We start from the raw sequence: 17,608 nt of genomic DNA on the forward strand, positions 1-17,608 counted from the left end.
TTGAGCTTTACTAATTCACAGAACAATGATTAAGGAGGCGACCTTCTGGGGCAATGACTATATCATGTCCGGTTCAGACTGTGGCCATGTATTTACTTGGGAACGAGCAACTGGCAGGTTGGTAATGCTCATGGAAGCCGATCAGCACGTGGTGAATTGTGTTCAGCCACACCCGACGATGCCGATCCTGGCCACGTCTGGTATCGATTATGATATCAAGGTGTGGCTACCGATGGACGAAGAAAAGGTGCGGTTTGATCAGGAGGCGGCAAATGATGTAAGTATAAATGTATAAATATGTGGAAAAGCTAATGAACGGTAAATGTGGATATGCGGTGGCGCCAAGTCCTTCCCAGAGCAAGCTCTCTCTCATAGCATAAAAGACAAAATACAGAAAAAACGGATCCTGAGCGATGGGCCGAAATGACCGTAACTTACATCGAATTGATGTCCGTGTTGGGGATGCATGAACGGGATTAGTTCTGAATTTTTTACTGGATTTGGAAAGAATTGAAATTTTTTATAGTTTGATGTTGACAAACAAAATTGCAAATTGATGGAGAGATGGGGACATGCTATTATAGGCATCTGAATATATTTAGGATTTTTGGCTATATTTTGTTACTTAGCTTGACATGTGATTATGAATGAGGCAAAATAGACACATGATTCCTATTTGTTTAACGAAAGATAAATAGAAAAATGCGAGAAAGGCAAAAAACGGTTGAAAGACGGCTGAGTTATTACCCCATACTTCCTGACCACTTTTCGTGACGATCTCAGATTTGAATATGCAGAATGACCCCCTATCTTCAGGAAAAACATAATCCTACGTAAAACCGCTAAATATAGCCAAAAGTCCAAAATATATTCAGGTGTCCAAAAAACATGATTTACCCTAAAAAAGTACGAAACTCGTCATAGACGGTTGATCCGAATCATTACAAACGCTACATTAGTGAATAAATTGCTGTAGCAATCACTAGATCCGCCAAAGGTGCTTGAAACACGGATGTCCGTGTTGGGGATGTATGAACGAGATTGATTATTTCTGAATTTTTCACCGGGTTTGAATTGGCAAATTGCTGGAGCAAATCTCGAAAATCCATCGAAAGATAATTTCGTGACGGTCTCGAATTTGGAAATTTCCGTTTTACACCCTGTATCCGAGTCTTCTCCTTAGACGTAGTTTACACCAGAATAGCCTTTCGTCCGCTGCAAGAGATTACAATGGTTTTAAAGGATAACTCTGGTGCAACGAACCTTCAGAATGTTTCAACTTAGTCAACAAGCGATAGTTACCTATAGATTTCTGATGATTCTCACATTTTCTACTACTGCAGCGGTTCTCAACCTTTTTCATTAGAGGTACCCCTTCGAACGTTCACATTTATTGAGGTACCCCCTATTTTTTCGCTGTAAATAAAAATGAACGTAACTCTCAAGATATATGCAAAACGGACCTGAAAATTGGCAGGATGTATCTCTAGTAACATCGTTGTACTTATAATGGTTGCACAGCACGCTTGAAGAGTAAATCGATATCTGCAAGAACATTGTAAAACCAAATTATTACTTGGAATGGCTCTCCGAAAAGTTGTCTGAAATGTTCGTTGTTCCGTGAAACTTTCCAATTCAAATTATGTTTATACATCAAGCTTCCTACAAGACTTTGAGGACTCTTGGAGCCAGGGTTACTGATTCCTACATAGCATCATCTTTCGCTTGAGATGCCGCTCAGTTATGAATACCACAACTTGTGTTCGTATGTCTTCGTCACACATGAGAACACGATACGCAATGAACCAAACCATACATTTTGGGCTTCCCTTTTCATCCGTGCTTTTGCCAATCACTGAGTTACCAATATCTGCAAATTGGAAGCAAACGGCACTCACCAGTTACTCGTATCTGCACGGATTCTAGCTTTGCGTATAAAGTGTTCATCGCATTCTTTGTTGATTGCATCACGAGCGATGGATCGCCAAAACGCATCGCGAGTGATGATGATTGGGTATGATTGGAAGTTGTAGGGAGCGTTACACAGGATTCTCTTATGGATATAAACCTAGAGGTTCTGCGTTAGCTTTTCGAAACATTTGAAGCGCGAGAACACGCGCTTTGTATTTAGTACATGTGGGCGTTAATTATTGTTAATTTCGCTTCAAACTTAAGACATAGACGCATACAGTCTTCTTCAAAGTTATTTGTGAGATCTAGGGCTTCTAGTTGAAGATGAGTTTAGGTATGCATCCGATTGACAGCGCTAGCGTATGTGCGACGACGTAATGGGGTCGAAACTTATACGCCAATTTCTTCACCTCCGCTTAACTCTTAAGCGGTGCTTACCCATATGCCTAAACTTGGTTTAGGCACTAAGCGGAGGTGAAGAAATCGGCCCTTAACCATTTATAGGGAGGCGAAACTAAACAATAAATTAACAAAAACAACAAAAACTCACTGTTTACATGGTATTAAACTCGAATGTATGTTCGTTATACATCAAACAGTTCAGAAACATTATAAAATTGGTGGCACTGCCTTGCAAGCGGGACAACACTGGTGGCAATATATTTGCCACTGCCTTGCAAGCGCAATTTCAGTAACAACAAAGATAAATAAAAGATGTTTAAAAAGGAGGTTTTACGTAAAACAACTCAAAACAAGGCACGTTACATTTTTTAGTGAAGAGTCGTAGTCGGAAACCGCATTATCAATGAAAAACATTTTTTTGCAGTTTTGTTGATGATTATTGATGATGATTATCAAAATTGATGTACATATATAATCAAATTTCAGAATGAAAATTCAATTTGGAGGGTCACGTGGCCCATCACGTCCCAGTTCCATCAGTGCCTATACACTAGCGCCGTAAAATTATTGAATTGCAGACTGAACTTACTTCCATCATATAAATGGTTCTTATCTGTTTTTAAAAACCAAATGGATTTTTGGTTAATTTGGTCAATAAATTGTCCTGTAGCTATTTCCTGGAAATCATTTTGTTGAATGCAGGTTAAGTTATTTGAGGAATACATGTTGGTTCGGTACCGATATTTGACTTGAGTAAAAAAAAAGTCTTTTAGGTCTTTTATTTTTTCATAAGACTGTCACTATACTGCCGTTCTACGCATAATTGTCCCATGTTACCTTTGTCTTGTCTTGTCTTGTCTTAGCACATGCACAGCCAGTATTGAAAAGCATCCTGGAAATGTCGGTTGTGTTCCCGAGCATTTTATTGTCTGCATTAATATTTGCAGCATATCATAAATATGACACAAGTATTGAAACGACCAGGCCCACTGCCAGGATTGAATTTGGGAAACAATTCATAACTCCCCATGATCAACGAAGAGTTTTGAATCTACGGAAGGAAGAAACGGGGACAGCCGTACCAACCGTTTCACATTCAAGAGGGAAGATGATTGACGAATCTTTGGGAGTGAATTTGCTTAGAAGCTTAATGTAAACTCCTTGGGTCCTCGTCGTCTTGGGATGGGACATAGTTTTTAGTCTACTGCCCTGGCTTATAAACTGATGGGCAAAAGTAGTCGCATAAATTCAGATAGAATACTATGAAAACATGACGAATACTTATGCACATCAGTGCACATGTAGGCCTAGGTTTAAGCGCCATTTCTCGCTCTCTGGAACGAGAAAAAGAAACAAAGGGATGAAAAACAAGCAAAAACTCATAAGACGATAAAATTATACCATATTTGTACTTACAGCATCTCCATATTTTCCGGCACAATGAGTCTGTCTGATAGGTTTAAACTCGTATTTAATTTGGGTCGGACGAAAGAACTTATTTATTTTTTAATCTGCTTTCCCGGAAAACTCTAGTGAAAATGTCTAGCTTTCCCCAGATACCATCTTTGAAAAACCATATATTCAAAAAAGAAAGCCCTTCATTAGAAACGTCCTCATGTCTATTTATGAACAGTTAATAATTTGTTATTTGAGAACTATTCATATAATGTTTTTTGAAACCATATCTAATTGCTTTTACATATTAAAAACAACATATAAGGAAAAAGTAAAAGAAACTAAAATTGTTCATAGCTTTACGACTCCAGACACTAACGGTAGAGGCATCATCAGCACGCTCCTGCAAATTTGCAATCAATTGGGGTATCATACGCACTAACTATGACAAATTCTAGGAAAATGGTGTAATATTTATTTGAAGGAAATTTTGGCATTTTGTTAAAATATAATGGCATATTCACATTTTGTTTAAAATAATCTCCGAAATGAAAAACTGGCCTGCAATATTTTACAATACTTCGCAAACTCTTTTTTTGTTTTGGAAACATGGAATGAATTACCAACGTATATGTGCAAAAGCTATTTAATAACCGGTATGAATGAACCGCCAGAAATCGACGAAAGACATCTGACGCTGGTCCTTTCAAAAGAAGGAACTTTTCACGAAAAGCTATTTGGTACCAGTTATGGTGGAAGTTATTTGTTACTACGCCTACAAATATTTTTTCGAAGAAGATGCCTAATTTTGGGAAATCGAACCTTAACTACATTTCGCCAACTTGCTTTACATTGTTCTCTAACAGGAAATAAAACAATTGAATTATTTTTCTTATGTGTAACTTAATGATAGGTCATGATGAATTAAAGGCCCAGTAGCCTTGTGTAGACCATGAAATAGATGTTTAAATTGTACGCCATGCTAGTTTCAAATCAATTTGACCGGCGCTGATTGACGATTCTTTAATAGCGGGCATCATATCCCTAACATAGTAGCAACAGACATCGTTTGCCTGATTGCTTGCGGCAAAAGCCCTTTATGGCATACATCAATTACTAGATCACTCATGTTTAACTGGAAAATAAATCCACTTACCTCGGGTGGCAAGACATGCCTGCTAGAAGTGGAAACGCCCTATAACTCACCAACAGAGCACCAGACTAAACTCGCCGATGTACCGATACAAAAGTAGAATTCTGAAGGATACAGAGGTTGAACGCATCATCTTGGGTATCATTTTTGATGAATTCAATCCACCCGTCACTCAGGCTTTCTTGACCGAGTAATTCGATTAATGAATTGGAACACCAATTCACAGAGGGGTCTCTCGTCCGAAGCCACGTCTCGATCGAAACTGATCCTTGAACGACCTTGCCTACTGTCCTGTCCGCTCCTCCGATCAGATTCCAGGATTCTCAAAGATACTTCGTTTTTTGGAGTGAGTATTGGCATAATTATTTGCTCGATTCTTGAATTTTTTCAGTTAGAAACAGAGAAAATTTGAAATTTTGGCAGGAGATAAAAAATATGCGTCCGTTATCTTGAATAGCATACTACGATCTCTTCGCATAATTGTCCCATGTTACCTTTGATAAAAAATCTCAAACTCGAGTCAATTTGTCCCACTGAAAAAATTAAGTTGTTGTTTGATGATAATGAATTATTGGCAATGGCTGATTTTCTACCCGCCACTGTCACATCCAGGCGCTATAGTATATGCACAAAACAGCCAGCATGAGTTAACCACCAGAAATTTGTATGGCGAAAGACATCTAACGCGGGTTTTCTCACCAGTAGGAACTTTTCACGAAAAACTATTTGGTACCAGTTATGTAGGAAGTTGTCCGCTACTACGCCTACCAAATATTTTTTCGATTAGGGTGCTTATTTTCGAGATATTAACCATTAGATGCCTTTCGCCATACTGATTTCCAAAAGTTAACTCCTAGTGTGCCGCTGTAAGCACGCTCAAAGCAGGCGATTCATTGAGACTGAACACCGTTTAAATAAGTAGTGATTCGTTTTATGTCCTGGAAAAGTGTTGCCTAAGCTCATAACATTCAAAAAATATTTGTTAAAATTCAAGATCCAATCGATTCTAAAATTAGTGGGACAAATTGACTCGAGTTTGGATTTTTTCATCAATCGTAACATGGGACAATTATGCGTAGAACGGCAGTATAGAACGTCGTCAATTGCATTCTAGTAAAAATTCTGCTGCGGCCATTTAAAACATTTCAACAGCTACTACACATGATGATATAATTGCAAATATACATTACCAGGTGACAGATGGTGTTATGTTGTTGCGTATTTGTATCAATGTGGTTCAGCTTAAACACTAGTTATATCTACTGTTTAATATAGTAAATTTTCTATATTCCTTCCACACACACGAGGTGGAGAACTGCCTTGAAGGAATTTAAAGTAAATAACTAGAGTTTGGTATGGAGACACAATTAAAGCTTTTTTATTGTTTTGAACTGAAGAATGAGTCAGTTGTACAAAAAAACTATTAAATATTTCATGCATTTTTTATCCGAATTTTATATCGATGCGTAGTTGGTGAGAATAAGTGATTTGTCCATACAAGGAAATTATACTTTAAATGGTATGGCGTCATCTCTTCTAAACAGCACCACTTCTATAGTACAGGCTCCCTGAAAACAAATTGGAAGAAGCACTCCGCGCCCTATTTTAGAAATCTAAGACGTTTGGTGCCAACATATCGAAAACCTGTTGGAATATGTCTTTGCTATCACGTTGAAATCTTGGGTAATGTTTTACTTTACCCCAATTCATAATTTCTTCCATGCATTAGAATACTTAATTAAATTCTTTGAACAGTGCTAATCACATAAACCAATGTGGTAGAATGATGCACAGCACACTCTGTTTTTGTTCTTAATAAGAAATGCAAAAATGCTAAGCCATGTTTACTAGTATTAAATAATATATCCGCATAACAATCTCAATAGAAACTTACATAAGCACGTAGGCATATAGCAATAATTAAATTACGTTCAATTTGTCATGCTATCAGTAATCTATGGTAAACTACGACGAGCAGCGATATCATTTGATCCTCGCTCCATACCTCCCATACCTCCACTCCCATTCTTCATCCGCATCGCTTGCTGTCCGTTGCTATGTTTGCCGGCACACCGTGATGATTCAAATTTTCTATCATCATCACCACTCATCATCACATCCGATCGCAAATCTCCAAAATCTGCTGGAGATAAATCGAGGCCGATGCAAAAGCAGTACGAACAGTACAACACTTTTGCACACACCAGAGTCACTCACCACATGGTGATGAATCAAACACAAAGCTAATGCAGTACGAATAAATACGAAGCATATTCATACAGGATTTCACTCGTCAGCTTTGGGAAGATATATTTTATGCGGTTCATTCGGGATGCATAGTTTATCGTTCTTTTCCGATTCCGTTCGCAAAATATGAGTGAATGCGAGATACTTGATGCGATTTCCAGTAACCCTGCTTGGAGCTTTCCGAGCCTCTTAAAAGGAGGTTCCTGAGCATGTTGAAAAGATGTTTCTCGTTCCCTTGAACGGAGATTTTCCATAACTCTTGAAAAAAGGCTTTTGAGGTTTTTGAAAGTAGGCTTTCGAGCTTCTGGAAAAGAGGCGTTCGGGCCACATAAAGGAGGCCTTCGAGTTTCTTGAAACAAGGCTTCTGAACCTCTCGAAAGTATTTTTATCCTCTTGAAAGGAGGTCTCCGAGTATCTTGAAAGGAGGCTTCCGAGCCTCTTGAAAGGAGGCTTCCGAGCCTCTTGAAAGGAGGCTTCCGAGCCTCTTGAAAGGAGGCTTCCGAGCCTCTTGAAAGGAGGCTTCCGAGCCTCTTGAAAGGAGGCTTCCGAGCCTCTTGAAAGGAGGCTTCCGAGCCTCTTGAAAGGAGGCTTGTGAGCCTCTTGAAAGGAGGCTTCCGAGCCTCTTGAAAGGAGGCTTCCGAGCCTCTTGAAAGGAGACTTCGAAGCCTCTTGAAAGAGGCTCCTGAGCCTCTTAAAAAGAGGCTTCTGAGCCTCTTGAAAGGAGGCTTCTGAGCCTCTTGAAAGGAGACTTCCAGGCCTCTTGAAAGGAGACTTCCAGGCCTCTTGAAAGGAGGCTTCTGAGCCTCTTGAAAGGACGCTTCTGAGCCTCTTGAAAGGAGGCTTCTGAGCCTCTTGAAAGGAGGCTTCTGAGCCTCTTGAAAGGAGGCTTCCGAGTCTCTTGAATGGAGGCATCCGAGTTTTTTAAAGGAGGCCTCTGACCTCCTGAAAGGAGGCTTCCAGGCCTCTTGAAAGGAGGCTTCCGAGCCTCTTGAAAGGAGGCTTCCGAGCCTCTTGAAAGGAGGCTTCCGAGCCTCTTGAAAGGAGGCTTTCGAGTCTCTTGAAAGGAGGCTTCCGAGCCTCTTGAAAGGAGGCTTCCGAGCCTCTTGAAAGGAGGCTTCCGAGCCTCTTGAAAGGAGGCTTCCGAGCCTCTTGAAAGGAGGCTTCCGAGCCTCTTGAAAGGAGGCTTCCGAGCTCTTGAAAGAAGGCTTCCATGTCTCTTGAAAAAAGGCTTCCATGCCTCTTGAAATGAGGTCTCCGGGCATCATGGAAGGAAACTTCCACGCCTCTTGAAAGATTTTTTTTAAATCTTTATTTATGTGTTTTTTAATCTATAGATTAAGTTCAACACCGGCCTCTTGAAAGAAGAATTCTGAGCCTTTTGAAGGGAGTCTTTCCAGTCTTTTGGAAGGAGTCTTCCGGGCCTCTTGAAAGGAGGCTTCCGGGCCTCTTGAAAGGAGGCTTCCGAGCCTCTTGAAAGGAGGCTTCCGAGCCTCTTGAAAGGAGGCTTCCGAGCCTCTTGAAAGGAGTCTTCCGAGCCTCTTGAAAGGAGGCTTCCGAGCCTCTTGAAAGGAGGCTTCCGAGCCTCTTGAAAGGAGGCTTCCGAGCCTCTTGAAAGGAGGCTTTTGAAAGGAGGCTTCCGAGCCTCTTGAAAGGAGGCTTCCAGGCCTCTTGAAAGGAGACTTTCGAGCCTCTTGAAATAAGCTTTGAGGCCTCTTGAAAGGAAGCTTCTGAGCCTCTTGAAAGGAGGCTTCTGAGGCCTCTTGAAAGGCGGCTTCTGAGCCTCTTGAAAGGAGTCTTATGAGCTTATTGAAAGGAGGCTTCTGAGCCTCTTGAAAGAAGGCTTCCTGAGCCTCTTGAAAGGAGGCTTCCTGAGCCTCTTGAAAGGAGGCTTCTGAGCCTCTTGAAAGGAGGCTTCCTGAGCCTCTTGAAAGGAGGCTTCCGGGCCTCTTGAAAGGAGGCTTCTGAGCCTCTTGAAAGGAGGCTGAGCCTCTTGAAAGGAGGCTTCGAGCCTCTTGAAAGGAGGCTTCTGAGCCTCTTGAAAGGAGGCCTGAGCCTCTTGAAAGAATGCTCCAGAGGCTCTTGAAAGGAGGCTTTCGAGTCTCTTGAAATGAAGCCTTCGAGTCTCTTGAAAGGAGGCTTCCGAGCCTATTGAAAGGAGGCTTCCGAGCCTCTTGAAAAGAGGCTACCGAGCCTCTTGAAAGGAGGCTTCCGAGCCTCTTGAAATGAGGCTTCCGAGCTCTTGAAAGAAGGCTTCCACGCCTCTTGAAAGAAGGCTTCCACGCCTCTTGAAAGAAGGCTTCCATGCCTCTTGAAATGAGGTCTCCGAGCATCATGGAAGGGAACTTCCACGCCTCTTGAAAGATTTTTTTTTAATCTTTATTAATGTGTTTTTTAATCTATAGATTAAGTTCAACACCGGCCTCTTGAAAGAAGAATTCTGAGCCTTTTGAAGGAAGTATTTCTAGTCTCTTGAAGGGAGTCTTCCGAGCCTTCTGAGAGGAGGCTTCAGAGCCTCTTGAAAGGAGGCTTCAGAGCCTCTTGAAAGGAGGCTTCCGAGCCTCTTGAAAGGAGGCTTCCGAGCCTCTTGAAAGGAGGCTTCCGAGCCTCTTGAAAGGAGGCTTCCGAGCCTCTTGAAAGGAGGCTTCCGAGCCTCTTGAAAGGAGGCTTCCGAGCCTCTTGAAAGGAGGCTTTCGAGCCTCTTGAAAGGAAGCTTTCGAGCCTCTTGAAAGGAAGCTTCCGAGCCTCTTGAAAGGAGGCTTCCGAGCCTCTTGAAAGGAGGCTTCCGAGCCTCTTGAAAGGAGGCTTCCGAGCCTCTTGAAAGGAGGCTTCCGAGCCTCTTGAAAGAAGGCTTCCGAGCCTCTTGAAAGGAGGCTTTCGAGTCTCTTGAAAGGAGGCTTCCGAGCCTATTGAAAGGAGGCTTCCGAGCCTCTTGAAAAGAGGCTTCCGAGCCTCTTGAAATGAGGCTTCCGAGCTCTTGAAAGAAGGCTTCCACGCCTCTTGAAAGAAGGCTTCCATGCCTCTTGAAATGAGGTCTCCGAGCATCATGGAAGGAAACTTCCACGCCTCTTGAAAGATTTTTTTTTTAATCTTTATTAATGTGTTTTTTAAACTATAGATTAAGTTCAACACCGGCCTCTTGAAAGAATTCTGAGCCTTTTGAAGGAAGTATTTCTAGTCTCTTGAAGGGAGTCTTCCGAGCCTTTTTACAGGAGGCTTCCGAGCCTTCTGAGAGGAGGCTTCCGAGCCTCTTGAAAGGAGTCTTCAGAGCCTCTTGAAAAGAGACTTCTAAGCCTCATGGGAGGAGGCCTCCAAGCCTTTTAATAGGGGGATTCCAAACCTCTTGCAACGAAGCTACTGAGCTTCCCAAAAAAGGTCTTTATGTCTCTCAAATAAAGGTTTTCGCCTTCAGATTCTTGATTTTAATTCAGAAATATATTCCTTACATATTATTCAACATTTTGTCTCGATGGTAGATTCCATTGAAGATTTTTTAACGACATTGTGTCACAGTCCTTCATACACTGTCCTTGGGATAAAAAGATTCAGGATTCAAAAATTTCGATTTACTGATCGCCATGCATATTATGTACAATACAAAGTCTTAGAATAAAAAATTGTCAGAACTTTATCAAAAAGTTTTTTATTGAAATTTTTATTCATCCGCCATTACGCATTTACGTTCGAGGTACCCCCTAAGGCCAGCAAAGGTACCCCCAGGGGTACATGTACCCCAGGTTGAGAACCGCTGCACTACTGTAATAACTCGACCATGGCTCTTATGATTGAAATTCATTGGTACGGGGCTAAACATTAAAAAACCAACAGTAGTTTCAATAAAAATGTTATTCTACTATGTATATTGTTCACCTCATTTTTCAGCTCATGGAACGCAACGCGGTTATGCTAGAGGAAACCAAAGATACGATTACGGTGCCGGCTTCGTTCATGATTCGGATGCTGGCATGCATCCACTCACTGCGAAATCGTCGGGGGCCGGCTGGCTCAGCGGCAGAAGCTTCGGCTGCCGACAACGGAGGAAATAGCAATAACGATAATAATAACAATAGTAACAATAATGATAATGGTAACAATAACAGCAACAATAGCAACAATGGTCGTGACGAGAGTTCCGGAGAAGGAGACCGTAGCGGAAGTTCGGAGCACTTTCTGTAGCGCAGAGGAGATGAGAGGTAAGTTGTTGAAAGTGTATCCGGGCCGGATCAATCATAGGCAGTTATGATGAACTTTAACCGGTTATAATTCTGAGAATTCATAATTATGCTACCACAATTGTAAGATGAATATATATGAACAGAAAAAATAGGAGTTATCGTGTGATTTATTCCAATCAACTGTAAGCATTAACAACACCTTTATTATATTTTGATCCGCTAAACAACTGACGTTATCAACCAACAAGCAAGATGTGATTTTCCGTTGTACCTCTAATACTGGGTATAACTGTAACTATTTGGAATAGTGTCGATCATCAATTGTACTGGAACGAAAAGAAATCCATTCATTGTATGCATCTGTCTCATGTCTGTTGCAATTTGTGATGCACAAGTTCTGCTATGAACACGATTGTGCTTAGAAACAGTCCGATAGCCAACAGATAGAATGGGAACTGCATGTCCACCAGCGTCAGGATTTTAAAGTTTGTCCCAAATGATCTCCTGATCTGTTCCCAATCCCTGATGGTAACGTTGAAGTTCATCTCCGTGATCCAGTGTTCAATCAGACCTCCGTCGAACAGTCTCATGATCATCGCATTGAACCGGTCTAGAAACACCGAATGGTGTGCCACTACGTAAGCCAGGTTGTAAATGCGGGGACACTCGCGAACCATGTGGAGCTGTTGGGTTGTTAAGTATATCGCATTATCCAGGGATAGGGTCGATTTTCGGGTGACCGTGGCGATTCCCCCATATTTGGCGACACGGGCTGGCATCGATCCCGGGTACGTCTCGAAGACCATGTTGTTCCGCAGTGCGTCCATAGTAGGGGTATTGTTAGCCGGAAATACGTCGTCCATGAATCCTCTGTACTTGACAACAATCTTCATCCCGGACTTTTCGAGCTGATCAAGAGTATCAACATCTTTGTAGTATAGCGGATTGAGGAACACAGAAGACAAACTGGATTGGAACATAGACACGAAAATAACGCTGATCAGCATCATACCGAAAAGCATCATACGTTCGACGCCCGATCGACTAAACCTTCCGAACGGTGCACTCAGCCAAATGATGTAAGTGTCGATAAATATCTGAATCACTTTTCGACAATGGGAAGCATTACGAGTATCAAGAGATAAGTTGAACAACTCGTCTAATTGTTGACGTTGATTCAATTGCCTGCGAACGTTAGCAACTAGTCGAATTGCGCCGCGAATCGCTACCCATATGAAGGCGAAAATTATTCCCACTAGAAACAAGACACCCCATAGGTCCGAAGGGAAAATTGTAATTGGGAGCAGATATTCCGGTATTCTGCTAGCTTTCTTTACTATGCAGCACAGGTCATCGCCGTACACCCCGGCCGTGAACTCAATGTCCCGACTGAAGTAGTCTTTGACGAAAAATCCAACGAAAGCGACATCACTTTCACGTCGGGACACACGTCCTATTACTCCGTTGAAGCTTCCGTTTGGAAGCTTGCTCCCGAAATTATCAGTGTCCGGACGAATGTAGACCGCTAAAATAATACAAACATGAAATTAGTTTTTTTTCTTAGATTCTGAGAAATCTTACATACGAGTGAAATTCAAAGCCTTGGCAAGCGCGCGGCCAACTTCGGCATCCGGGCCGACAAAATCGTTGTATGGTCTACTCACGTTAAACGGTACCGAATACGAGGACCAGAAAATTTCGATCCTCAGTGGATAGCCATTAAAGTTAACAGTGGGTAGTTCAGGCAACTTTTCTGAATTAGTAATTTCTCTTAATATGCCGTACCCGGCTTCCACCTTTTCGAACGGATCGAACCCAAACATGCGATCCCCGACCAGTGCGAATACACGAAATGCTCCGTCCTTGGTCCAGATCGATCGTAGCAACTGAGCCACTTCAGCCGGTTCAATTTGATCAACCACCACTACCAAATAAGTCCCTATCGGATCCAGCAAGCACCCAACCAGCCGATCAAAGGTCTGCCAATTTCCAAACACCAAATACCCATTGTATTTATTTTGACCCCAGGTCTTCGCAAACGAATCGTACGCTCGATCCCAATGAATCAGTTCAACATCATCGTCTTCCTCGTGATCGACTACAGTAGCGCAACTATCCACACCGTTCAAGCCATCGCCTTCCGTATCCTGATAGATTCGTATCGATTTTCCTCGTAAAAGTCCGTCGTTGGTGTGGAGTTGCTTCACAAGATGGTCCATCTGTTGTACACGATCGATCGAACGATCATCCAGCACAAAATCGATGTGTGAGATACGATTGAAGATGGCGTCAATTTGAACTAGGATGCTTTCGTTGGTCAACCAATTTGGGAGATTCACAGCCTCTTCGAAGTCGATCATCGTCGTGGTCAGGGTGAGATGAAGACCTACAAGAACTATCGGAACCACCAGTCGGGACTGCGCCGAAGGTAGCATATTGCTGCCGTTTGGTTTCTTAGTGGAAAATTGCGATTCGTACTGATGGATCCGCAGAAGCAAGCGTTGTGATTTATTAGCCCCACATGAATAAGAGTGACCAAACAGACGAACAAAAGACGGTTGGCTATGTTGATTTCTCATTAGCGTAGCTACATGTGTGCCACCATGTCGTAATTATTGCCGATTGATGTACTCTCATTTGTTCTTCGCCCTGGTTGGAGTGTTGGATTTATGGTGGTAATTTTCTGCTAGAATTCGGAATCAACATCCATCTTTTCTGAATCAGTGAGCTGGATGTAGAAAATGGTACGGTTCAGTCATATTAGTTCTTTATTGGTGGCACACGGTACTTCATTTACACTTATTATGAAAAAAATATACCATCCAATCGGAAGCCGCCATTCGATTCCTACTATAATTCTACGCTTCTGGACAAATTTTCAAAAAAAATCGTTGGTGAGATTTTCGAGTTATGCCGTTTATAAGTTTTTCGATGGAAAACGCCTTGTAAATCTATAAAATACTAGTTGACCCGGCAGACGTTGCGCGTTGTCCTGTATAGCAGGCGAAAATGCGCGGTGTGAACTGCCCTTACGAAATTTTCATACGATTCTTAATTTTAGTTTTTCACGATTTAATCAACTTTACTGATGTTTTTTGCATGAGGAAATATCATATAAACCCGTCGGAAACAATAACCAACTGAACAACTGCTGAAGGAATGAAGAAAATCCACACAGCTGTTTTTGAGTTATGTGGATACGAACATAGACCAATTCATTTTTATATATAAGAAGAAGATACATAGCACACTGTAATAACTTGAAAACGATTTTTTTAATGCAAAATCAATTGAATCTCTACCTACATGTGCCGATGATAGTCGTACACTCCGTGTTGTTCGGAGCAAAACCGAATGTAATGCCTTGTTCCAGGTGGCTCGTTCTTGGACCTTGATTGCACACAGCCAGCGAATCCGGGGTCTATTCCGGATCCGACGTCCTCTTTCAGGTTCTCGGCTAAACATGACTAGCTGGTCTCCCTTCCGGCATACGCACTACATGTCCAGCCCACTGTAATCTGCCGTATTCTACCAGCCTGCCGATGTCTGTACTTTTGTACACTTGGTAGACTCGTGATTCATGGTTCTGCGCCATTCACCATTTTCAACCACACCGTCAAGTATTGAGCCCAGTATTTTTCATTCAAACCCTCCGAGAATTCGATAGTCTGCATATTTTAACGTCCATGCTTCATGGCCGTTGGGGCCCTCCTTAGCTGTGCGGTAAGACGCGCGGCTACAAAGCAAGACCATGCTGAGGGTGGCTGGGTTCGATTCCCGGTGCCGGTGTAGGCAATTTTCGGATTGGAAATTGTCTCGTCTTCCCTGGACATAAAAGTATCATCATGTTAGCCTCATGATTGTAGTAGACTAGATCACCAGAGTAGGCTACTTGGAATACATCACTCACTTGACGTGTACTGACGAAGACAACGGTTGTGTTCCATTGACGGACCACTACATTGGCGACGAGGATGGGATCAATTTTCATTCTTGTTAATTTTCAAGTCAAAATGAAGAACAGTATAAAGTGAAGTCTAAACGTTGGCTTTCATATATGAAAATATTGAAAAAAAAAACGATGGATAAGGTAAAGCTGATTATTAAAAATTATGTCTATATTCTGAATCACTAAAAAAAATAATGGAATAGAGAATAGTGATTATTATGTTGTGGAATTATAAAAAAAAATCCAGGATAACGAAGAGAAGACGTTTTCTAGTCCGTATACCTGGTAGTTGTGCGCAGGGAATGCTGAATTCCAGTCCGCAGATCAAACCCAGTAAAACGAAGAGAATGAGAGCATTCTGGTCCGTAAAACTGGTAGCTAGGCGAAGGGAATGTAGAATTCCAGTCCGCAGAAAACCCAGGAAAACGAAGGGAGTAATCCAGTCCGTATACCTGGTAACGTTGCGCAGAGAATACTAAATTCTAGTCCGCAAGTGAAGAGGGAGACGAAGAGGGACCATGTGTAACCCTAGTCCGTCAAAAGACCAAATGTAGGAGAACCTTTGTTTCTCAGCCCATTTGGCATCTGAAATTGAATTTTCAAATTTGTTAGAAAATTTTCATTTGCTACCATGGTTACAGCTAAAAAAACTGAAACGTCTGAAAATCCTGTGTTGATCGCACACGAATTAAAATATTATTCTATTCTAGCAGTAAACTAGCACTACATGAGCGACCCATGTACTACTAAAAATGTTGATGACTATATAAAAGGTAACTATCAAGCTATAGATATCCCACACTATTGGCTGGAACACAATGCATCTCCACTACACTAGTCAGGAAGCTTATTGGCTCTATATGTTCCGAAATGGAAATAGGATTGAAATCGACGTATACATTTAAGGAACCGGTAAGTTTTAAATTGGTAAATTTAAGAAGTTCATAAAGCTCTGTTAAGTCATAAATTATTTATATTAGTTGAACGCGTTTAAAATACTTAACTAACAAAAATATGTATAAAATTTAAATATACAATCTAGGCATATTAATGTGCCTCCCCAACAAGTCATAAGTTGTAGCGAGTTTGTGATGGGCAAATGTGATTCAAAAATCTATGATTTGATAATGAAGAAGATGAATTAAATTAACTCAAAAATAACAATAAAAAAAATGCGAATACGAAAAAAAAAATACAGCAATTGACGTTTGTTTAAATGTTCAAACGAACGTAAATAAGAACGTTAGTTGGTTTATGTAAAAGCATATATAAAATGGTCTTGTAAAAAAAAAAAAAAAAAAAATTCAAGCTTAAATTAGGAGCATAGAAATTAAGAAAAAAAAAAAGATTATGTGGACCAACTAGCCAACAGGAATACATGATTATCACTGATAGCTATCGATTAGTGTAATGGTTTGTGTACAGAGTTGATCATCAAGATTTTTGTTATGAATTAATAAATAGTCTCTCGTAGCAGATTTTTTTTTTATTTCCAAAAATTTGTTGAATGGTAGAATGCCATTATTGATTATTTATTCATATGGCGAAGTATAAAATAAATGAGGAGAGAAAGAGAGAATAAGTTTCACCAAGAAAAAAAAAAGTGTACAACCAATTACAATGATACATGCAATTACTTACTTGTAAGGAAAGCCACCGTTTACAACGCAGTGATGACATTCGTTAATGATACCTATTTATCTTTTCAATAATATTCTAAAATGAATATCAACATTTTAGACGTCCTCTGAAACTGACTTCAATCATTAGGTCAAGCGTCTTATTTCTAGGAGTTAGGAAATCGTTATGAAGGCAACTGTACTCAACAAGAAATACAACATTCATGTTTAAAGTTCTAGCATCTAGCATGTACCAATAATATACAACGATGCTCAAATTATATTTAAAACTTTATTAAAACAAAGGAGAGATGTAGTAGACTAGATCACCAGAGTAGGCGATTTGGAATACATCACTCACTTGACGTGTACTGACGAAGACAACGGTTGTGTTCCATTGACGGACCACTACAATGATATACGAATGCACAAATGGTAACCTGGCTTAGAAACCTCGTAGTTAATAACAAGATTTTTTTATGTACAGGTTATCCGACTTCGTCAGTAGATGGGAATAACCAGCGCGGGGGTGAAACATACATTTTCAGTGCAAAACGTAAACAAACGAGCATAAATTCCATACAAAAGTTGTTGTTGAGTTGTGGATATTGACAAGTCGGATAACCTGTACATAAAAAAATCTTGGTTAATAACTGTGGAAGTGCTTAATGAACACTAAGCTGCGAGGCGGCTCTGTTCCAGTGTGGGGATGTAATGCCAATAAGAAGAAGAAGAAGAAGCTTCATGGCCGTACAGGGCG

The 17,608-nt window shown here is 41.0% G+C and overlaps 2 protein-coding genes across 4 annotated transcripts in view; one reads left to right on the plus strand and one right to left on the minus strand.

The window, feature by feature from the left end:
* Nucleotides 1–11,431, plus strand: part of LOC134207748 (DDB1- and CUL4-associated factor 6-like) — a 40,422-nt gene extending 28,991 nt beyond the window's left edge. For all 3 annotated transcript variants that reach the window (XM_062683609.1, XM_062683611.1, XM_062683610.1), the window contains 2 exons: nucleotides 22–277; nucleotides 10,988–11,431. In XM_062683609.1, the coding sequence (XP_062539593.1) occupies nucleotides 22–277; nucleotides 10,988–11,281 (550 nt within the window). In that variant the 3' untranslated portion in view covers nucleotides 11,282–11,431. The remainder of the gene's footprint in view (nucleotides 1–21; nucleotides 278–10,987) is intronic.
* A 191-nt stretch (nucleotides 11,432–11,622) lies between these two features.
* LOC134207747 (uncharacterized) lies at nucleotides 11,623–13,891 on the minus strand. The gene is made up of 2 exons (XM_062683608.1): nucleotides 12,866–13,891; nucleotides 11,623–12,805 (listed from the first exon to the last, which is right to left on the minus strand). The coding sequence occupies exons 1-2, from the start codon at nucleotides 13,857–13,859 to the stop codon at nucleotides 11,646–11,648; spliced, it is 2,154 nt and encodes a 717-aa protein (XP_062539592.1). The 5' UTR covers nucleotides 13,860–13,891; the 3' UTR covers nucleotides 11,623–11,645.
* Between the last annotated feature and the right edge of the window lie 3,717 nt (nucleotides 13,892–17,608).

Source organism: Armigeres subalbatus, chromosome 1 (assembly GCF_024139115.2).
Source record: "Armigeres subalbatus isolate Guangzhou_Male chromosome 1, GZ_Asu_2, whole genome shotgun sequence".
Lineage (NCBI taxonomy): Eukaryota > Metazoa > Arthropoda > Insecta > Diptera > Culicidae > Armigeres > Armigeres subalbatus.